The 24326-nt window shown below is 40.8% G+C and overlaps 1 protein-coding gene across 1 annotated transcript in view; it reads right to left on the reverse strand.

Moving 5' to 3' along the window:
* The window catches only part of c5 (complement C5), a 111938-nt gene that overhangs the window by 59139 nt on the left and 28473 nt on the right, over positions 1 to 24326 (reverse strand). Inside the window, exons 11-18 of the mRNA XM_062958985.1 lie at positions 21401 to 21598; positions 20342 to 20545; positions 20043 to 20252; positions 17568 to 17717; positions 17140 to 17269; positions 15198 to 15263; positions 10866 to 10931; positions 2509 to 2709 (exon numbers count right to left, since the gene is read on the reverse strand). Of these exons, the coding sequence (XP_062815055.1) occupies positions 2509 to 2709; positions 10866 to 10931; positions 15198 to 15263; positions 17140 to 17269; positions 17568 to 17717; positions 20043 to 20252; positions 20342 to 20545; positions 21401 to 21598 (1225 nt within the window). The remainder of the gene's footprint in view (positions 1 to 2508; positions 2710 to 10865; positions 10932 to 15197; positions 15264 to 17139; positions 17270 to 17567; positions 17718 to 20042; positions 20253 to 20341; positions 20546 to 21400; positions 21599 to 24326) is intronic.

The raw sequence follows: 24326 nt of genomic DNA on the forward strand, positions 1-24326 counted from the left end.
GGACTTCCGAATCCAGACTGACAAAGGTCTGGAACACAACACACCAGGCATCACAGTTGTGGAAAAGAAAAAGGTTTGGATCATTGATGTCGCCATCCCAGGTGACAGTCGCATTGACGAAAAACAACAGGAAAAACTCAGCCGCTATCAGGACCTCAAGATTGAACTGCAAAGACTCTGGCAGAAACCAGTGCAGGTGGTCCTGGTGGTGATGGGCACACTGGGTGCCGTGCCAAAAGATCTCAACCGGCATTTGGAAACAATAGACATTGACAAAATTACGATCTGCCAACTGCAAAAGGCCACCCGACTGGGATCTGTACGCATCATCCGAAAATACATCACACAGTCCTAGACACTTGGGAAGTGTTCGACTTGTGATTTTGTGAAACGAAATCCAGCATGTCTATCTTGTTTGCTATGTCATAATAATAATAATAATAATAATAATAATAATAATACATCACACAGTCCTAGACACTTGGGAAGTGTTCGACTTGTGATTTTGTGAAACGAAATCCAGCATGTCTATCTTGTTTGCTGTGTCATAAAATAAAATAATAATAATAATAATAATAATAATAATAATAATAATAATAATACATCACACAGTCCTAGACACTTGGGAAGTGTTTGACTTGTGATTTTGTGAAACGAAATCCAGCATGTCTATCTTGTTTGCTGTGTCATACAATAATAATAATAATAATAATAATAATAATAATAATAATAATAATAAGAATAATACATCACACAGTCCTAGACACTTGGGAAGTGTTTGACTTGTGATTTTGTGAAACGAAATCCAGCATGTCTATCTTGTTTGCTGTGTCATACAATAATAATAATAATAATAATAATAATAATAATAATACATCACACAGTCCTAGACACTTGGGAAGTGTTCAACTTGTGATTTTGTGAAACGAAATCCAGCATGTCTATCTTGTTTGCTGTGTCATACAATAATAATAATAATAATAATAATAATAATAATAATAATAATAATACATCACACAGTCCTAGACACTTGGGAAGTGTTTGACTTGTGATTTTGTGAAACGAAATCCAGCATGTCTATCTTGTTTGCTGTGTCATACAATAATAATAATAATAATAATAATAATAATAATAATAATAATACATCACACAGTCCTAGACACTTGGGAAGTGTTCGACTTGTGATTTTGTGAAACGAAATCCAGCATGTCTATCTTGTTTGCTGTGTCATAAAATAAAATAATAATAATAATAATAATAATAATAATAATAATAATACATCACACAGTCCTAGACATTTGGGAAGTGTTCGACTTGTGATTTTGTGAAACGAAATCCAGCATATCTATCTTGTTTGCTGTGTCATAAAATAATAATAATAATAATAATAATAATACATCACACAGTCCTAGACACTTGGGAAGTGTTCGACTTGTGATTTTGTGAAACGAAATCCAGCATGTCTATCTTGTTTGCTGTGTCATAAAATAATAATAATAATAATAATAATAATAATACATCACACAGTCCTAGACACTTGGGAAGTGTTCGACTTGTGATTTTGTGAAATGAAATCCAGCATATCTATCTTGTTTGCTGTGTCATAAAATAATAATAATAATAATAATAATAATAATAATACATCACACAGTCCTAGACACTTGGGAAGTGTTCAACTTGTGGTTTTGTGAAACGAAATCCAGCATGTCTATCTTGTTTGCTGTGTCATAAAATAATAATAATAATAATAATAATAATAATAATAATACATCACACAGTCCTAGACACTTGGGAAGTGTTCGACTTGTGATTTTGTGAAATGAAATCCAGCATATCTATCTTGTTTGCTGTGTCATAAAATAATAATAATAATAATAATAATAATAATAATAATAATAATACATCACACAGTCCTAGACACTTGGGAAGTGTTCAACTTGTGGTTTTGTGAAACGAAATCCAGCATGTCTATCTTGTTTGCTGTGTCATACAATAATAATAATAATAATAATAATAATAATAATAATAATAATAATACATCACACCGTCCTAGACACTTGGGAAGTGTTCGACTTGTGATTTTGTGAAATGAAATCCAGCATGTCTATCTTGTTTGCTGTGTCATACAATAATAATAATAATAATAATAATAATAATACATCACACCGTCCTAGACACTTGGGAAGTGTTCGACTTGTGATTTTGTGAAATGAAATCCAGCATGTCTATCTTGTTTGCTATGTCATAATAAAATAATAATAATAATTATTATTATTATTATTTAATGTTTTTTCTATCTTGCCTTTCTCCCTTTGGGAGCTCAAATATTATTGTTGTTGTTATTGTTCTCCCTTCAAAAATAGACTCAAAGCGGCTTACAGTAAAACCAAGACGGCCATAAAAAAGGCCCTCTTTCACTGCAGTTCAGCCGCAGTGAATCGCAGCGCAATGGCTTTTGAGTCCCCAAAAAGAACATTCCCGGGCTTGGTTTCAGGACTGTGGACTCACCGCTCCGGCCGAGGAGGATGTCTTTGTGGGTTTCGGTGCGGCGCAACTGCTCGGCACAAGCACAACACTTGGAATAGGCCCACAGGCAACGGGTCCCGCCCTGAACTTGTTTGAGGCGCTCCTCGCAGGACTTCTTCACCGGATACGCCTGAGCCCCGGCTCTGCAGCAGTCCTTGACCACTTTGACTTGAAGGAGGGACACTAGAAGAAAGCAAAAAGAGGCTCAGTGTTTTATGGAAGCCCCGGAGACCATAGAATCATAGAATCATAGAATCGTAGAGTTGGAAGAGACCTCATGGGCCATCCAGTCCAACCCCCTGCTAAGAAGCAGGAAATCGCATTCAAAGCACCCCCGACAGATGGCCATCCAGCCTCTGCTTAAAAGCCTCCAAGGAAGGAGCCTCCACCACATTCCGGGGGAGAGAGTTCCACTGTCGAACAGCCCTTCTCACAGTGAGGAAGTTCTTCCTGATGTTCAGACGGAATCTCCTTTCCTGTAGTTTGAAGCCCTTGTTCCCTTGCGTCCTAGTCTGCAGGGCAGCAGAAAACAAGCTCCCTCCCTCTTCCTTATGACTTCCCCTCACGTATTTGTACATGGCTCTCATGTCTCCTCTCAGCCTTCTCTTCTGCAGGCTAAACATGCCAAGCTCTTTAAGCCGCTCCTCATAGGGCTTGTTCTCCAGATCCTTAATCATTTTAGTCGCCCTCCTCTGGACGCTTTCCAGCTTGTCAACATCTCCCTTCAACTGCGGTGCCCAAAATTGGACCCAGTGTGATTCCAGGTAAAGTGGCCTGACCAAGGCAGAATAGAATAAGGGGGAGCAGGACTTCCCTGGATCTAGACGCTATTCCCCTCTTGATGCAGGACAGAATCCCATTGGCTTTTTTAGCAGCCGCATCACATTGTTGGCTCATGTTCACCTTCGTCTCCACGAGGACTCCAAGGTCTTTTTTGCACACACTGCTGTCAAGCCAGGCATCGTCCCCCATTCTGTATCTTTGATTTCCATTTTTTCTGCCGAAGTGAAGTCTCTTGCATTTGTCCCTGTTGAACTTCATTTTGTGAGTTTCGGCCCATCTCTCTAGTCTGTCAAGATCGTTTTGAATTCTGCTCCTGTCTTCTGGAGTGTTGGCTCTCCCTCCCAGTTTGGTGTCGTCTGCAAACTTGATGATCGTGCCTTCTGACCCTTCGTCTAAGTCGTTAATAAAGATCCTGAACAGAACCGGGCCCAGGACGGAGCCCTGCTGATGGCACTCCACTTGTCACTTCTTTCCATGATGAAGACGACGCACCCTTTGGGTTCGTTCGCTTAGCCAATTACAGATCCACCTAACCGTAGTTTTGTCTAGCCCACATTTTACTAGTTTGTTTGCCAGAAGGTCGTGGGGGACTTTGTCGAAGGCCTTCCTGAAATCCAGGTAGGCTACATCCACAGCATTCCCTGTATCGACCCAACTCATAACTCTATCGAAAAAAGAGATCAGATTAGTCTGGCATGACTTGTTTTTGGTAAATCCGTGTTGACTATTAGCAATGACCATAAAGCAGGGTTCCCCAAACTAAGGCCCAAGGGCCGGATGCGGCCCTCCAAGGTCATTTACCTGGCCCCCGCCCTCAGTTTTATAATATAATATATTGTATATACATATAATATTGATAATAATATTATAATGTAATACAATATAACACTAATAATAATACCATATAATAATATTAATTATATATTCTATATTACATATAATATTACTAATAATATTACAGTATAGTGGTATAGTTCAATATAGTAATATCTAATGCTAATACAGTAGAGTCTCACTTATCCAACATAAACAGGCCGGCAGAATGTTGGATAAGCGAATATGTTAGATAATAAGAAGGGATTAAGGAAAAGCCTATTAAACATCAAATTGGGTTATGATTTTACCAATTAAGCACCAAAACATCATGTTATACAACAAATTTGACAGAAAAAGTAGTTCAATACGCGGTAATGCTATGTAGTAATTACTGTATTTATGAATTTAGCACCAAAATATAATGATATATTGAAAACATTGACTACAAAAATGCGTTGGATAATCCAGAATGTTGGATAAGCGAGTGTTGGATAAGTGAGACTCTACTGTATTGTGCTATGCTAATAATATAATATATTGTATGTACATATAATTTGTAAGCCACTCTGAGTCCCCTTTGGGGTGAGAAGGGTGTGATACAAATGTAGTAAATAAAGGCAGTAAATAAATAAATAATAAATAAATACATTTTAGACTTAGGCTCGCCTAAAGTCTGAAATGACTTGAAGGCACCCAACAACAACAACAACAACAACAACCCTAATTAACTTGACTATCTCATTGGCCAGAAGCAGGACTACACTTCCCATTGAAATCCTGATAAATGTATGTTGGTTAAAATTGTTTTTATTTTTAAATATCGTATTGTTCTTTCATTGTTGTTGTTGTTGTTTTTGCACTACAAATAAGACATGTGCAGTGTGCATCGGAATTTATTTGTTGTTTTTTTTTTCAAATGATAATTTGGCCCCTCAATAGTCTGAAGGATTGTGGACCGGCCCTTGGCTTACAAAGTTTGGGGACCCCTGCCATAAAGGAAGGCACCTTCCCCTCCCGACAAAGGGAAAAAAGCAGCAGAAAAGGAGCTATAAAATAGCATAAAAATCCATAAGCATGTGGCGCAGGCTGGTGAGCAGCCTGCTGCAATAAATCACTCTGACCATGAGGTCATGAGTTCGAGGCCAGCCCGTGGCGGAGTGAGCACCTGTCAGGAAGAAGCTGAAGACCTGGCTATGCGCGCAAGCGTTTAATGAATGAACTCAGTTAGCATTGACATGGATTGGATTAAGGCTTTTGCACAAGGTCTGATGGATGATTGGTATATATCAGAGGTCCTCAAACTTTTTAAGCCAAGGGCCGGTCCACTATCCTTCAGACTGTTGAGGGGCCGGATTATCATTTGAAAAAAAAATACAAACAAATTCTGATGCACACTGCACATGTCTTATTTGTAATGCAAAAACAACAACAACAGCAACAACAACAACGAAAGAACAATACAATATTTAAAAATAAAAAACAATTTTAACCAACATACATTGATCAGGATTTCAATGGGAAGTGTGCTCCTGCTTCTGGCCAATGAGATAGTCAAGTTAATTAGGATTGTTGTTGTTGTTGTTGTGTGCCTTAAAGTCATTTCAGATTTTGGGTGAGCCTAAGTCTAAAATTTATTTATTTATTTATTATTTACTACATTTATTTACTACATTTGTATCAAAACCTTCTCACCCCAAAGGGGACTCAGAGTGGCTTACAAATTATATGTGCATACAATATATTATATTATTAGCATAGCACAATATTAGCAGTATATATTACTATATTAAATTATACCACTATACTGTAATATTATTAGTAATGTTACATGTAATATATAATTAATATTATTATATGGTATTATTATTAGTGTTATATTGTATTACATTATAATATTATTTATTTATTTATTTATTTACTGCATTTATTTACTACATTTGTATCACACCCTTCTCACCCCAAAGGGGACTCAGAGCGGCTTACAAATTATATGTACATACAATATATTATATTATTAGCATAGCACAATATTAGCATTATATGTTACTATATTGAACTATACCACTATACTGTAATATTATTAGTAATATTATATGCAATATAGAATATATAATTAATATTATTATATGGTATTATTATTAGTGTTATATTGTATTACGTTATAATATTATTATCAATATTATATGTATATACAATATATTATATTATAAAACTGAGGGCGGGGGCCAGGTAAATGACCTCGGAGGGCCGCATCCGGCCCCCGGGCCTTAGTTTGGGGACCCCTGCCATAAAGGAAGGCACCTTCCCCTCCTGACAAAGGGGAAAAAGCAGCAGAAAAGGAGCTATAAAATAGCATAAAAATCCATAAGCATGTGGCGCAGGCTGGTGAGCAGCCTGCTGCAATAAATCACTCTGACCATGAGGTCATGAGTTCGAGGCCAGCCCGTGGCGGAGTGAGCACCTGTCAGGAAGAAGTTGAAGACCTGGCTAAGCGTTTAATGAATTAACTCAGTTAGCATTGACATGGATTGGATTAAGGCTTTTGCACAAGGTCTGATGGATGATTGGTATATATATTTGGTGTTGCATCATGTTAAATTTTTATATATTGTATTTTACTACAGTAGAGTCTCACTTATCCAACATAAACGGGCCGGCAGAACGTTGGATAAGCGAATATGTTGGATAATAAGGAGAGATTAAGGAGAAGCCTATTAAACATCAAAATAGGTTATGATTTTACAAATTAAGCACCAAAACATCGTGTTATACAACAAATTTGACAGAAAAAGTAGTTCAATACGCAGCAATGCTATGTAGTAATGACTGTATTTACGAATATAGCACCAAAATATCATGATATATTGAAAACATTGACTACAAAAATGTGTTGGATAATCCAGAACGTTGGATAAGCGAGTGTTGGATAATAAGGAGAGATTAAGGAGAAGCCTATTAAACATCAAAATAGGTTATGATTTTACAAATTAAGCACCAAAATATCGTGTTATACAACAAATTTGACAGAAAAAGTAGTTCAATACGCAGTAATGCTATGTAGTAATGACTGTATTTACGAATATAGCACCAAAATATCATGATATATTGAAAACATTGACTACAAAAATGTGTTGGATAATCCAGAACGTTGGATAAGCGAGTGTTGGATAAGTGAGACTCTACTGTATGTTATTTAATTCTTTTAACTGTTTTATTCTTATTTTATTGTTATTATGATGTACTGGTAGTGATCCTACCAGTTGTGTAAGCCACCCTGAGTCCCCTCGGGAAGAAGGGCGGGGTAGAAATATTGGAAATTAATTAATTAATTAATTAAAAATTTAAAAAAAATAGCCCCTGCCTGTTGCTGACCTATCAAGCCGAAAGATAGTTGCATCTATCAAGTAGGAAATAAGGTAGGCCGGGCTGTGGCGCAGGCTAGATAGCAAGCCAGCTGCAACAAATCACTCTGACCAAGAGGTCATGAGTTCGAGGCCAGCCCGTGGCGGGGTGAGCACCTGTCAATTAAAAATAAAATAAAATAGCCCCCGCTTGTTGCTGACCTAGCAAGCTGAAAGATAGTTGCATCTATCAAGTAGGAAATAAGGTAGGCCGGGCTGTGGCGCAGGCTAGATAGCAAGCCAGCTGCAACAAATCACTCTGACCAAGAGGTCATGAGTTCGAGGCCAGCCCGTGGCGGGGTGAGCACCTGTCAATTAAAAATAAAATAAAATAGCCCCTGCTTGTTGCTGACCTAGCAAGCCGAAAGATAGTTGCATCTATCAAGTAGGAAATAAGGTAGGCCGGGCTGTGGCGCAGGCTAGATAGCAAGCCAGATGCAACAAATCACTCTGACCAAGAGGTCATGAGTTCGAGGCCAGCCCGTGGCGGGGTGAGCACCTGTCAATTAAAAATAAAATAAAATAGCCCCTGCTTGTTGCTGACCTAGCAAGCCGAAAGATAGTTGCATCTATCAAGTAGGAAATAAGGTAGGCCGGGCTGTGGCGCAGGCTAGATAGCAAGCCAGCTGCAACAAATCACTCTGACCAAGAGGTCATGAGTTCGAGGCCAGCCCGTGGCGGGGTGAGCACCTGTCAATTAAAAATAAAATAAAATAGCCCCTGCTTGTTGCTGACCTAGCAAGCCGAAAGATAGTTGCATCTATCAAGTAGGAAATAAGGTAGGCCGGGCTGTGGCGCAGGCTAGATAGCAAGCCAGATGCAACAAATCACTCTGACCAAGAGGTCATGAGTTCGAGGCCAGCCCGTGGCGGGGTGAGCACCTGTCAATTAAAAATAAAATAAAATAGCCCCTGCTTGTTGCTGACCTAGCAAGCCGAAAGATAGTTGCATCTATCAAGTAGGAAATAAGGTAGGCCGGGCTGTGGCGCAGGCTAGATAGCAAGCCAGCTGCAACAAATCACTCTGACCAAGAGGTCATGAGTTCGAGGCCAGCCCGTGGCGGGGTGAGCACCTGTCAATTAAAAATAAAATAAAATAGCCCCCGCTTGTTGCTGACCTAGCAAGCTGAAAGATAGTTGCATCTATCAAGTAGGAAATAAGGTAGGCCGGGCTGTGGCGCAGGCTAGATAGCAAGCCAGCTGCAACAAATCACTCTGACCAAGAGGTCATGAGTTCGAGGCCAGCCCGTGGCGGGGTGAGCACCTGTCAATTAAAAATAAAATAAAATAGCCCCCGCTTGTTGCTGACCTAGCAAGCTGAAAGATAGTTGCATCTATCAAGTAGGAAATAAGGTAGGCCGGGCTGTGGCGCAGGCTAGATAGCAAGCCAGCTGCAACAAATCACTCTGACCAAGAGGTCATGAGTTCGAGGCCAGCCCGTGGCGGGGTGAGCACCTGTCAATTAAAAATAAAATAAAATAGCCCCCGCTTGTTGCTGACCTAGCAAGCCGAAAGATAGTTGCATCTATCAAGTAGGAAATAAGGTAGGCCGGGCTGTGGCGCAGGCTAGATAGCAAGCCAGCTGCAACAAATCACTCTGACCAAGAGGTCATGAGTTCGAGGCCCGCTCAGAGCCTATGTTTGTCTGTCTTTGTTATATGTTAAAAGGCATTGAATGTTTGCCTTTATGTGTGCAATGTGATCCACCCTGAGTCCCCTTCGGGGTGAGAAAGAAGGGCGGAATATAAATGCTGTAAATAAATAAATAAATAAAAGGTACCACTTATAAAAGTGGGGAGGCAAGTTTAACTAATTTACGATGTTGAAATGAGGAAGTGCCGTCAGAGTGGATGATGAAGCAGCTGCTCCCCCCTGTGGCCAGAATTGAACATCCCCTCAGGAGAAGGTTAAATTGCCTCTGTGTCTGCCTGTCTCTGTCTTGTTTTGATGTGTTTATGGGCATTGAATGTTTGCCCTATGTGTGTAATGTGATCCGCCCTGAGTCCCCTTCGAGGTGAGAAAGAAGGGCGGAATATAAATACTGTAAATAAATAAATAAATAAATAAATAAATAAAGGCAGGAATTTTTCCCAAGGCAAAACTCTTTCAGGAACATATGTAAATACAGGAAACTTGAATCATGAAGCTTGAGAGTTGAGACAGGAACCCGAAACTTTTGGCAACGTTGTTTGCTCTGAGAGACACCAGGTAAACACCACTTAATTTAAGCCCAAGCCCGACCAAGAAGCCATGACATTATGCCTCACACACCTGGGTTTCAAAGACTTCTCATAGAGTCTAATTAATCTAGACTTCTCATAGAGTCTAATTTATCTGCTTGGATTTTAATGTATTTGTCCATTATTTTATTTTGTGTATTGTTGGAATGTTTTAAGTTTATGTTAAATATGTTGTTGTTGTTGTTCGGGCTTGTCCCTGTTGTGAGCCGTCCCGAGTCCCTTCAGGGAGATGGGGCGGGATATAAAAATAAAGTTGTTTATTATTATTATTATCTATTCTTCACTCCCTCTGTGCGGAGACCTAATCTGATATTGCGGGAAAACTCCCCATCAGCTGAAGGCGCTTCCAAGTCGGGTAAAATGGGTTAAAAAGGGGGATGGCTAGATGACATTTGTGCTAAATGAACACTCAATTGCAGCAATGGAAGGAAAATGTGTTGTCGAAGGCTTTCATGGCCGGGATCACAGGGTTGTTGTATGTCTTTCGGGCTGTGTGGCCATGTTCCAGAAGCATTCTCTCCTGACGTTTCGCCCACCTCTATGGCAGGCATCCTCAGAGGTTGTGAGGTATGGAGAAAACTAAGCAAAGAGGTTAATATATATCTGTGGAAAGTCTAGGGTGAGAGAGGTCAGTGTGAATGTTGTGTAGTTAATCACTTTAATTAGCATTGAAAAGCTTATCTGCTGTCTTCTTCCTGCCTTAACTACACAACATTCACACTGACCTCTCTCACCCTAGACTTTCCACAGATATATATTAACCTCTTTGCTTAGTTTTCTCCATACCTCACAACCTCTGAGGATGCCTGCCATAGATGTGGGCAAAACGTCAGGAGAGAATGCTTCTGGAACATGGCCACACAGCCCGAAAGACATACAACAACCCAATGGAAGGAAAACCCGATTCAAAAAGGTCCTTCTTTATCCCAGTTCCTACGACATGGTGCAATGTAGAAAAATGCTGCATAAAGTCTACTATATGATTTTACAAAAACATTCCAGACGCTTCTAGAAAAGCTCCTGTTGTTGCTTCGGAAGGGTCGTTGCTGCAGAAAGCTCTATGAATGCATTTGAGCTACACATTTGGCTTTACGGTATACCTAATTCTTCGATTTTACTGCTGACGGTGGAAGATGCCGCTTGCAGGACGGCTTCACAGGCTGCATCTGAAAGAAGAAAACCAAACAACGTAAACAACACAAAGCAGTTGTAATAGATGCATTTGACTATCCGCTTCATCACATTTACCAAATTCCACTGAGTCCTTGAAATCCAGTAAACCACTGTGTTCACATTAGATTGGGTTCAGGTGTAGAGTAGAGCATTATTTCCGTATTAATAAGTGCAGTAGCGACCCATTTTAAATGCTATTATTATTATTATTATTATTATCAACACAACAACGTTGTATGGCACAGCAAACAAGATAGATATGCTGGATTTCGTTTCGCAAAACCACAAGTCGAACACTTCCCAAGTGTCTAGGACTGTGTGATGTATTTTCTGATGATGTGTGCAGATCCCAGTAGGGTGGCCTTTTGCAGTTGGCAGATGGTGATTTTGTCAATGTCTATTGTTTCCAAATGCCGGCTGAGATCTTTTGGCACAGCACCCAGTGTGCCCATCACCACCGGGACCACCTGCACTGGTTTCTGCCAGAGTCTTTGCAGTTCAATCTTGAGGTCCTGATAGTGGCTGAGTTTTTCCTGTTGTTTTTCGTCAATGCGACTGTCACCTGGGATGGCAACATCAATGATCCAAACCTTGTTCTTTTCCACAACTGTGATGTCTGGTGTGTTGTGTTCCAGAACTTTGTCAGTCTGGATTCGGAAGTCCCACAGTATCTTTGCGTGCTCATTTTCCAATACATTATTATTATTATTATTATTATTATTATTATTATTATGACACAGCAAACAAGATAGATATGCTGGATTTCGTCCCATTTTAAATGGCTATTATTATTATTATTATTATTATTATTATTATTATTATTATTATTATTTTATTATGACACAGCAAACAAGATAGATATGCTGGATTTCGTCCCATTTTAAATGGCTATTATTATTATTATTATTATTATTATTATTATTATTATTATTATGACACAGCAAACAAGATAGATATGCTGGATTTCGTCCCATTTTAAATGGCTATTATTATTATTATTATTATTATTTTATTATGACACAGCAAACAAGATAGATATGCTGGATTTCGTCCCATTTTAAATGGCTATTATTATTATTATTATTTTATTATGACACAGCAAACAAGATAGATATGCTGGATTTCGTCCCATTTTAAATGGCTATTATTATTATTATTATTATTATTATTATTATTTTATTATGACACAGCAAACAAGATAGACATGCTGGATTTCGTATCACAGAATCCCAAGTCGAACACTTCCCAAGTGTCTAGGACTGTGAGATGTATTTTCGGATGATGCGTGCAGATCCCAGCAGGGTGGCCTTTTGCAGTTGGCAAATCGTGATTTCGTCAATGTCTATTGTTTCCAAATGCCGGCTGAGATCTTTTGGCACGGCACCCAGTGTGCCCATCACCACCGGGACCACCTGCACTGGTTTCTGCCAGAGTCTTTGAAGTTTAATCTTGAGGTCCTGATAGCGGCTGAGTTTTTCCTGTTGTTTTTCGTCCATGCGACTGTCACCTGGGATGGCAACATCAATGATCCAAACCTTTTTCTTTTCCACAACTGTGGTGTCTGGTGTGTTCCAGAACTTTGTCAGTCTGGATTCGGAAGTCCCACAGTATCTTTGCGTGTTCATTTTCCAATACTTTTGCAGGTTTGTGATCCCACCAGTTCTTTGCTGCTGGGAGGTGGTACTTGAGGCATAAGTTCCAATGAATCATTTGGGCCACGTGGTTGTGCCTCTGTTTGTAGTCTGTCTGTGCGATTTTCTTACAGCAGCTGAGGATATGATCAATGGTTTTGTCGGTTTCCTTGCACAGTCTGCATTTTGGGTCATCAGCTGATTTTTCGATCTTGGCCTGAATTGCCTTTGTCCTGATGTCTTGCTCCTGGGAGGCAAGGATCAGGCCTTCTGTCTCCTTCTTCAGGGTCCCATTTGTGAGCCAGAGCCAGGTCAGCTTTATTATTATTATTATTATTATTATTATTATTATTATTATTATTATTATTATTATGCCATGTCTCCATACTTTCCTAAGGTCCATATCCTTCTCTGGGTGCATTTACACTATAGAATGAATGCTCTTGGACCCTGCTTTAAATACCTATAGCTCCATACTATGCGTTCCTGGGAGTTATAGTTTCCCAAAGTCCATACCCTCATCTGGGTGCATCTGCGCTGGAGAATACATGCAGTAGGGACTCATTTTAAATGCCATTATTATTATTATTATTATTATTATTATTATTATTATTATTATTCAATCAATCAATTTATTAATGTTCCGACCAATGGTCATATGCATTCACAGAGACAACATCAAACAAACATCTATACAAAACACTGTAAAATCCAACACTTAAAAGTAGGATGCAAGCAGGATAAAGCAGAGCATGTAAACTATACATTGTGAGGTGCAGCAGCACAAGTGCAACATGTGCTGGGAACTGCACAATTACCCTTAAAATGCCAATGTATAAGATCAGTCATTTAAAAAACATAAGAAAAAATATCAACCAAGCATCTATAGAAATCCTATAAAATTCCACAGTTACAAGCAGGATGCATGGAGTATAAAACAGAGCTTGCAAAATATAACCGGTAAGTTATTATTATTATTATTATTATTATTATTATTATTATGTGTCTCTATGCTGTGCAGTCCTGGAAGTTATAGTTTCTCAAGGTCCCTATCCTTCTCTGGGTGCATCTGCGCTGGAGAATAAATGCAGTAGCGACCCATTTTAAATGCCATTATTATTATTATTATTATTATTATTATTATTATTATTATTATTATTACCATTATTATGTGTCTCTATGCTGTGCAGTCCTGGGAGTTATAGTTTCCCAAGGCCCCTATCCTTCTCTGAGAGCATCTGCGCTGGAGAATGCATGCAGTAGGGACCCATTTTAAATGGCTATTATTATTATTATTATTATTATTATTATTATTACGTGTCTCTATGCTGTGCAGTCCTGGGAGTTATAGTTTCTCAAGGTCCCTATCCCTCTCTTGGTGCATCTGTGCTGGAGAATAAATGCAGTAGGGACCCATTTTAAATGGCTATTATTATTATTATTATTATTATTATTATTATTATTACGTGTCTCTATGCTGTGCAGTCCTGGGAGTTATAGTTTCCCAAGGCCCCTATTCTTCTCTGAGAGCATCTGCGCTGGAGAATGCATGCAGTAGGGACCCATTTTAAATGGCTATTATTATTATTATTATTATTATTATTATTATTATGTGTCTCTATGCTGTGCAGTCCTGGGAGTTATAGTTTCTCAAGGTCCCTATCCTTCTCTTGGTGCATCTGTGCTGGAGAATAAATGCAGTAGGGACCCATTTTAAATGGCTATTTTTATTATTATTATTATTATTATTATTACGTGTCTCTATGCTGTGCAGTCCTGGGAGTTATAGTTTCCCAAGGCCCCTATCCTTCTCTGAGAGCATCTGCGCTGGAGAATAAATGCAGTAGGGACCCATTTTAAATGGCTATTATTATTATTATTATTATTATTATTATTATTATTATTATTATTATTACGTGTCTCTATGCTGTGCAGTCCTGGGAGTTATAGTTTCCCAAGGCCCCTATTCTTCTCTGAGAGCATCTGCGCTGGAGAATGCATGCAGTAGGGACCCATTTTAAATGGCTATTATTATTATTATTATTATTATTATTATTATTATTATTATTATGTGTCTCTATGCTGTGCAGTCCTGGGAGTTATAGTTTCCCAAGGTCCCTATCCTTCTCTTGGTGCATCTGTGCTGGAGAATAAATGCAGTAGGGACCCATTTTAAATGGCTATTATTATCCCGCCGGGGCTGTGGCACAGGCGGGAGAGCAAGCCAGCTGCAATTAACTGCAATGAATCACTCTGACCAGGAGGTCATGAGTTCGAGGCCCGCTTGGAGCCTATGTTTGTTTGTCTTTGTTCTATGTTGAAAGGCATTGAATGTTTGCCTATATGTGTAATGTGATCCGCCCTGAGTCCCCTTCAAATGCTGTAAATAAATAAATAAATAAATAAATAAATAAATATTATTATTATTATTATTATTATTATTATTACTATTATTATGTGTCTCTATGCTGTGCAGTCCTGGGATTTATAGTTTCCCAAGGTCCCTATCGTTCTTTGGGTGCATTTGCGCTGGAGAATAAATGCAGTAGCAACCCATTTTAAATGGCTATTATTATTATTATTATTATTATTATTATTATTATTATTATTATTATTATCATGCCGTACCGAGTTTGTCCCTTTTGCTCCTTTTGGGGGATCGTGCCGATCGGACGCGAGCTTTGCAGGCTTCATCTGAGGAAACAAGACACAAAAAAAGAGAATTTGTGAAAGAGGCCGATCCAAAAGAGTCCGGAAAAAAAACCAAGAGCAAGACGTTGATACGAATGAGTTTTTAAAATGCAGAGCGAGGCAGTTTGTTTCGGGATCAAACTCATATCCATCGAGGGCCACATCCGCCTATTACACTACGTGACACGATGACTTTTGTTCCTGGGTGATCAATGTCATTTCCTAATTGGTTCTATCATAAAAACATGGAAAAGGTGTATTAAACTGCAAAGAATTGAAGACCTGAAGGTTGGCAGTTCGAATCCATGGGATGGGGTGTTAGCCCTAGCTCCTGCCAAGCTAGCAGTTTGAAAACATACAAATGTGAGTAGATAAATAGGTACTGCTTCAGCAGAAAAAGGCAAAAAGATGTTCCAAGTAATCATGCCAGAAAGAGTCTATGGACAATGCTGACTCCTCGGCTTGGAAATGGAGAAAAGCACCTCTCCCAGTGCTGGAGATAAGCATCACCTCCAGAGCCGGAAATGAAAGGAGAAGACTTTGCCTTTGCCTTTGTATTTGTGTCTCATTGTAACAAGGCTTTGAATGTTTACCTGTGTCTGTTTATATGCCGTAATCTGCTCTGAGTGCCCTCTGGGGGAAGGGCAGAATATAAATAATAATAATAATAATAATAATAATAATAATAATAATAATAATAATAATAATAATTATTGACACAAAGACAAATGTATGACTGGGCAAATGAGATATATATAAATAATAATAATAATAATAATTATTATTATTATTATTATTATTATTATTATTATTACATTTTCAAACCAGGAACAGATTTTTTTTTAAATTCTCTTACATAGGGATAGCTAGATTAGACAGATGGATGGATGGATAGATAGATAGATAGATAGATAGATAGATAGATAGATAGATAGACAGACAGACAGATAGATAGATAGACAGATAGGCAGACAGACAGACAGATAGATTAGACAGATGGATGGATGGACGGACGGACAGACAAACAGATAGATTAGACAGACGGACGGACGGATGGACAGATAAATAGATACATACAGATAGATTAGAGATGGATGGATGGATAGATAGATAGATAGATAGATAGATAGATAGATAGATAGGCAGATAGATTTGATAGATGGATGGATGGATGGACGGACAGACACAGACAGAGATTAGATGGATAGATAGATAGATAGATAGAGATAGACAAACAGATTAGATAGATGATAGATAGATAGATAGATTAGATGGATGGATGGATGGATGGACGGACGGACATACGGACAGACAGACAAATTAGATGGATGAATGGATGGACGGACGGACGGACAGACAGACAGATTAGACGGATGGATGGATGGATGGATGGACGGACGGACAGACGGACAGACGGACAGATAGATTAGACGGATGGATGGATGGATGGACAGACAGACAGACAGACAGATTAGATGGATGGATGGATGGATGGATGGACGGACGGACGGACGGACGGACAGACGGACGGACGGACGGACGGACAGACGGACAGACAGACAGAAAGACAGAGATGGATGGATGGATGGATGGACAGACGGACAGACAGATTAGACGGATGGATGGATGGACGGACAGATAGACAGACAAATAGACAGACAGATAGATTAGATGGATGGATGGATGGATGGACGGACAGATTAGATAGATAGATAGATAGATAGATAGATAGATAGATAGATAGATAGATAGATAGATAGATAGATAGATGGACGGACGGATAGACAGACAGGCAGACAGATAGACAAACAGATAGATGAGACAGATAGATAGATGGATGGATGGATGGATGGATAGAGTAGATAGATGTCAAGGGCACCTTCTTCTTTCGAATCCTCGGCATTCGCATTGGTAATAAAGGTGAGGCCGGCCATTCGGAAGACATCGATATTGTTCATCCCTCCTCCGGCGCCGCAGCCAAGGTCGCTTTTTTCTAACTTCAGAAGGGACTGTCGAAGGAAGGAAGGAAAGAAGGAAGGGATGAAGAAAAAAACCCAACATTTCGAAAGGATCAACAATATTTTGAAAGGGCCGGGAATTAACACAGCAGGTTAAACCACCAGTAAAGCTTATGAATCGAAAGGCTGACAGTTCGAAGCCTGGGTCGGGGTGAGCTCCTGAACTGTAGCCCAGCTTCTGCCTACCTAGCAGTTCAAAAGCAAAATGTGAGTAGATAAATAGGTACTGCTTAATGTAAATATATAACAACATGGGGAAAGTTTCCTGTTAGTTTTCAGGCATTTTTACCTTTTCCATGGGCCTCTCCTTTCTTCCCATAACTCCGTAAATGGCCCGGTCTATAGAGGATAGTGCAACCAGGGAGTCCGACTCGGTGTCCATGGAAAGCGAAATGCGGGCTTTTGGGCTGTAAAACTGCTCACTTCCCGAAATACGAACCTGTATATTGATGGGGGAAAGACAAACACACAGGCAACAAAAAATAAGAATTCAGCCAACAAAATCTACTCGTTACTAAGAGAGTTTTGCATGCCAAACATTTCAGATTTGGGGGAGAGTGGCCGGCAGAATTCCCAAATTCACTGCCCGTGCCAGCTAGTGACCCTTGAAGGTCTGCAGTCCCTTTGGATTATCTGAGGATGATGGGAATTGCAACCCAACAGTCTTGTGGCTCTGAGGCTGGAATGGGGAGGAGGCTAAAGGACCATTTAATATCACACCTTGCACCTACACTCAAACCCTCTTCTCTTGACTGAATAGGACAGCCTTCCAGATGGGACGGTATCACAACTTCCATCAGCCAGAGCCATGATGCCTGAAGATAAGGGACACAGGGGTCATAGTCCAGTATTTGGACTAAGCCTCGGATATGACACATGGGATCTCGCTGCAGGAGCTGCATTGCACAGTCTGTTGGACCCAATGGGACGTCATGTCCTTCTATATTATTCTAATGTTGGGGCACACTACAATGTCCCATTATGGCAGTGATTCCCAACCTTTTTTTTTACAAGTGACCACTTGACCAGGGACCACTTTGACCAGGGACCACCTTGACCAGGGACCACCTTGACCAGGGACCTCTTGACCAGGGCCCACCTTGACCAGGGACCACCTTGACCACGGACCACTTTGACCAGGGCCCACTTTGACCAGGGCCCACCTTGACTAGGGACCACTTGACCAGGGCCCACCTTGACCAGGGACCACCTTGACCAGGGACCACCTTGACCAGGGACCTCTTGACCAGGGCCCACCTTGACCAGGGCCCACCTTGACCAGGGACCACCTTGACCAGGGACCACCTTGACCAGGGACCACTTTGACCAGGGCCCACCTTGACCAGGGACCACCTTGACCAGGGACCTCTTGACCAGGGCCCACCTTGACCAGGGACCACCTTGACCAGGGACCACTTTGACCAGGGCCCACTTTGACCAGGGCCCACCTTGACTAGGGACCACTTGACCAGGGCCCACCTTGACCAGGGACCACCTTGACCAGGGACCACTTTCACCAGGGACCACTTTCACCAGGGACCACCTTGACTAGGGACCACTTGACCAGGGCCCACCTTGACCAGGGACCACCTTGACCAGGGACCACTTTCACCAGGGCCCACCTTGACCAGGGACCACTTTCACCAGGGCCCACCTTGACCAGGGACCTCTTGACCAGGGCCCACCTTGACCAGGGACCACTTTCACCAGGGCCCACCTTGACCAGGGACCTCTTGACCAGGGCCCACCTTGACCAGGGACCACTTTCACCAGGGACCACTTTTACCAGGGACCACCTTGACTAGGGACCACCTTGACCAGGGACCACCTTGACCAGGGACCACCTTGACCAGGGACCACTCTCCAACATTAGTACCAAAAGGGATACGAATCAGTTTTTGGTCAACTTTAGATTCAGTGCTGATTCAGAAAATTGCATTGGATAGACCACATCATCTCTAGTTTCTGATACAGAACATATGCCACCCAGTAGTCTTCTGCTTGCTCACAGAAAACCATATTTAATAATCTAGAGCTGATGTCTATCCAGTGCAATGGTCTGAATCAGCATGCCAAATAATCCCAGGAAGCCACCAAGTTGCCCCTGCTTCCAGGTGCCACATGGAATGGCTCTTCTCTGGGGGAGTGATGAGGAGGAGAAGCAGCAGTCAGGAGGCTTCTTGTCATGCCTTTTGTGGGTAGTCAGCCTCTCCCCACCCGACATCCCCGTTGTCTCGGCACTATAAAAGGTTTTATGAGACCAGTTGCTCTTGTTACTGTGTAGTAATGTGTAGTAATGGTAAGCCGGGGACTATATTTACGTTCTTGCGGACCACTGATGGTCCGAGAACCACAGGTTGCAAACCACTGCTCTATGGCCAAGTGGCCCAAAACATGCAGGCTCCTTGTCCAATCAAACACTGAAAGCAAGGAGATCGTTCAACGTGTTTATTTGAACAAATCATCCTGCTGGGTGAGCAAGTGCCTCACCAAAAGTGGGAGGTCTTATAGTCAACACCTTGAACATGAACACAAGCTGTTTTCTCCAATGGGTTGTTGTGTGTTTCCCAGGCTGTCTGGCCATGTTCCAGAAATACTCTCTCCTGACGTTTCGCCCACATCTATGGCAGGCATCCTCAGAGGTTGTGAGGTCGTATTGGCTGGAAAACACGCAACAACCCTGTGATCCTGGGTATGAAAGCCTTCGACAACACATATTTTCTCCAATTTGTTCCTATCTCTTCACTATAGCTCCATGACTCACTTTCAGGCTGTTCCCACATTTCTGTTCCACATCCATCCAGACTGAATCAGCAACCAGCTCCGCGGCACCTTCTCCCGTCACAATGTAGTAGACCAGGATGCGGACCGAGGGAACCATTTCCTTGGTCAGCTGGAACTGAAGGTTTTGATACCCGTAGCCTTCGAGCTTGGCCTGCGTCCCGTAGTCGATTATCTTTCCTTTGGAGATGATCTGACAAAACGAAGAGAGAGATAGAAACATGGAAACAACAGCATTCAGCTGGGGCACATTGAAAGTTAGGACGATTGTTTAATACGTACCAAATAGCTGTAGTGATGTATTTTATCAATGTAGTGGCTCGATGGGTGCACACCGAGGTGCAAGGTACTTCCGACATATAAGGTTTTATGGTGCGACGCCCAGTCGATATACAGATAGCTTCCGCTGAGGGAAATGTACGATTGTGCTTCGTAGTTTTTACTGGCTTGGTTTTCTTCATGTAATTTGGGATCTGCAGTTTTTATCTAAGAATGGGGAGAGGATGATTGGTTTAAGCCAGACATGGAGTACTTTATATTGTCGAAGGTCGTTTGAGAACACAGAAATTCTGGACCACTCTGACAACCACTACCGTGTTTCCCCGAAAATAAGACAGTGTCTTATATTAATTTTTCCTCCCAATGATGCTCTAGGTCTTATTTTCAGGGGATGTCTTAGTTTTCCATGAAGAAGAATTCACACTTACTGTTGAACAAAAAATGAACATTTATTATATACTGTACAGTAGTTGTCATCACAAACCAGCCTAACCAGACAAACTGTGAATCCTATCAAGCATTTCTTGTTACTACCAATATTTCCATATACAACACTCTATGGTACATACATTTACCAATCTTGCATGCTGTAATGTTCTGTTTGGCGGGCCTGCTTCCAAACAAAAACTTTGCTAGGTCTTACTTTTGGGGGAGGCCTTATATTTAGCAATTCAGCAAAACTTCTACTAGGTCTTATTTTCTGGGGATGTCTTATTTTAGGGGAAACAGGGTATGTCTACACAGAGAAGCCACTAAAATCCACAAGTATGTGGACAATTTCAACAGAAAGGAGGGAACAAAATGTAGTGAAAAACACCAGAATCAAGACAGACCAATGGACACCACCCAGACACAGGATGTCTCCAAGAAGCAAACAATTCAAACGAAACAAAGGCCAGGCTATTTCTAGGCAGATGCTTCCAGCAATTGACTATGCCAGCTTCATGGTTACTCACATGCTAAGGTCATGGGCTAAAACCTCCGGTTGCTTCCCAATGGCAATGTATACAGCCCCAAAGTACCCGCTGAAGAAAACCTGAAATATAAAGTGTCTTAACTGACTCTGAACTCCAGCGATTTGGCATCATGAGGGATGTTCAGCACGAAGGAAGCGGTCCCATCCTGGCCGGTGTCTCGCCGTCCGCCTTCGGACCCTTCCCGCTCTACGACCGCCTCTTCCCCGGCCTCATTGAAGACACTGGCCGTCAAAACAACGGGGATGCGGCTGGACGGGACACCTGCCGGATCCTTTACTTGCACCTATATGGACAGTCACATGCATTTATACATTTGAAATATCCTTATAGTCCGTTTTCAAAGTAAATCTGGACCACAGCAGTTCATAAAATATTTTCTGACCTTCTATATATATAAAAGAGTGATGGAATCCTGGCGACCGACAAAACAACAAAACTAAACACCCCACAACCTCGAAAATTGACAGCACAACCCCTCATCCACGCCTCTAGGTTGATACAACAAAAAGAAAAGAAAAATAAAGTCCTAATTAGAGGGAGAGGAATAATTGTTTGTATCCAATTGCTGCCAATTAGAAGGCTAAGCTCTGCCCACTTGGTCTCCTAGCAACCCACTCAGCCCAGGGGACAGACAAAGTTAGGTCTCACTTAGGCCTCTTCCACACTGCCTATAAAATACAGACACCACCAGACAATGCCACAGCAATGCGTGGCCGGGCACAGCTAGTCTTTTTTTAAAAAAGAACTCAAGAAACCCCATAAAACAAACTGACTGGGAATCGGTAGAGAACTACTTTAGATCAAAGAAGAACTAAATGATTATTAAAACAAATCGAGAATATGGACAGAAGTACAGTAGAGTCTCACTTATCCAACATAAACGGTCCGACAGAATGTTGGATAAGTGAATATGTTGGATAATGACAGATTAAGAAAAAGCCTATTAAACATCAAAATAGGTTATGATTTTAAAAATTAAGCACCAAAACATCACGTTTTACAACAAATTTGACAGAAAAAGTAGTTCATTACACATTAATGCTATGTAGTAATTACTGTATTTACGAATTTAGCACCAAAATATCACGATGTATTGAAAACATTGACTACAAAAATGCGTTGGATAATCCAGAACGTTGGCTAAGTGAGTGTTGGATAAGTGAGACTCTACTGTACAAGAAATACCTCTAGAGGACAAAGGATATATACAAAGACTGGATAAAGAACCATCCCGCAAAGGATTCGTAGGAAGTCCTCTTTGTTTTGTTTTGGGGGGGTTTTTTGGGTTTTTATTTGACACTTTCTTTCCATTTTTTCTCTTTTTTAATTTTTATTTTTCTATTTCTATATATAGTTTTTTTTCTCTTTTTCTCTTTTTCCTTTTCTCTTCTTTTTTCTTTCATTTTTTTCTTTTTTTCCTTCTCTTTCTTTTCCTCTTCACCCACCTTTCCTATTATCACATTGTTCCCACACTTTCACTGTATATAAATTTGAAACTTTAATAAAACTTTACTAAACAAAAATATTTTCTTAAGTCTCTCTCACATGAGCTGGTTTGAGTCTCCTTTGAGTCTTCCTTCTCCTATCCTTTCTTTCCCTTCTCTTTCTTTCCTTCCTTCCTTCCTTCCTTCCTTCCTTCCTTCCTTCCTTCCTTCCTTCCCTCCTTCCCTTCTTTTTCTTTCCTCTTTCTTTCCTTCTCTCCCCTCAGAGATGTCTCCCCTTACCTTCCTCTTCCTTCCCTCCTTTTTCTTTCTTTCCCCTCTTCCTTCTCCTAGCCTTTCTTTCCCTTCTCTTTCTTTCCTTCCTTCCTTCTCTCCCTTCTTTTTCTTTCTTCCCTTCCTTTCCTCTTCCTTTCCTTCTTTCCCTTTCCTTTCTCTTCCTTCCCTCCTTTTTCTTTCTTTCCCCTCTTCCTTCTCCTATCCTTTCTTTCCCTTCTCTTTCTTTCCTTCCTTCCTTCTTTCCCTTCTTTTTCTTTCTTCCCTTACCTTCCTCTTCCTTCCCTCCTTTTTCTTTCTTTCCCCTCTTCCTTCTCCTATCCTTTCTTTCCCTTCTCTTTCTTTCCTTCCTTCCTTCCTTCCTTCCTTCCTTCCTTCCTTCCTTCCTTCCTTCCTTCCTTCCTTCCTTCCCTCCTTCCCTTCTTTTTCTTTCCTCTTTCTTTCCTTCTCTCCCCTCAGAGATGTCTCCCCTTACCTTCCTCTTCCTTCCCTCCTTTTTCTTTCTTTCCCCTCTTCCTTCTCCTAGCCTTTCTTTCCCTTCTCTTTCTTTCCTTCCTTCCTTCTCTCCCTTCTTTTTCTTTCTTCCCTTCCTTTCCTCTTCCTTTCCTTCTTTCCCTTTCCTTTCTCTTCCTTCCCTCCTTTTTCTTTCTTTCCCCTCTTCCTTCTCCTATCCTTTCTTTCCCTTCTCTTTCTTTCCTTCCTTCCTTCTTTCCCTTCTTTTTCTTTCTTCCCTTACCTTCCTCTTCCTTCCCTCCTTTTTCTTTCTTTCCCCTCTTCCTTCTCCTATCCTTTCTTTCCCTTCTCTTTCTTTCCTTCCTTCCTTCTTTCCCTTCTTTTTCTTTCTTCCCTTACCTTCCTCTTCCTTCCCTCCTTTTTCTTTCTTTCCCCTCTTCCTTCTCCTATCCTTTCTTTCCCTTCTCTTTCTTTCCTTCCTTCCTTCTTTCCCTTCTTTTTCTTTCTTCCCTTACCTTCCTCTTCCTTCCCTCCTTTTTCTTTCTTTCCCCTCTTCCTTCTCCTAGCCTTTCTTTCCCTTCTCTTTCCTTCCTTCCTTCTCTCCCTTCTTTTTCTTTCTTCCCTTCCTTTCCTCTTTCTTCCCTTCTCTCCCTTTCCTTCCTCTTCCTTCCCTCCTTTTTCTTTCTTTCCCCTCTTCCTTCTCCTATCCTTTCTTTCCCTTCTCATTCCTTCCTTCCTTCCCTCCCTTCTCTTTCTTTTCTTACTTCCTTTTTCTTTCACTTTTTGTCTTGAGACACCTTTTCACCCAGCACCACACCAGAGTCCAATAGTACTAACCACAGC

This window comes from Anolis carolinensis, unplaced genomic scaffold (assembly GCF_035594765.1).
Source record: "Anolis carolinensis isolate JA03-04 unplaced genomic scaffold, rAnoCar3.1.pri scaffold_7, whole genome shotgun sequence".
Taxonomy (NCBI): Eukaryota; Metazoa; Chordata; class Lepidosauria; order Squamata; family Dactyloidae; genus Anolis; species Anolis carolinensis.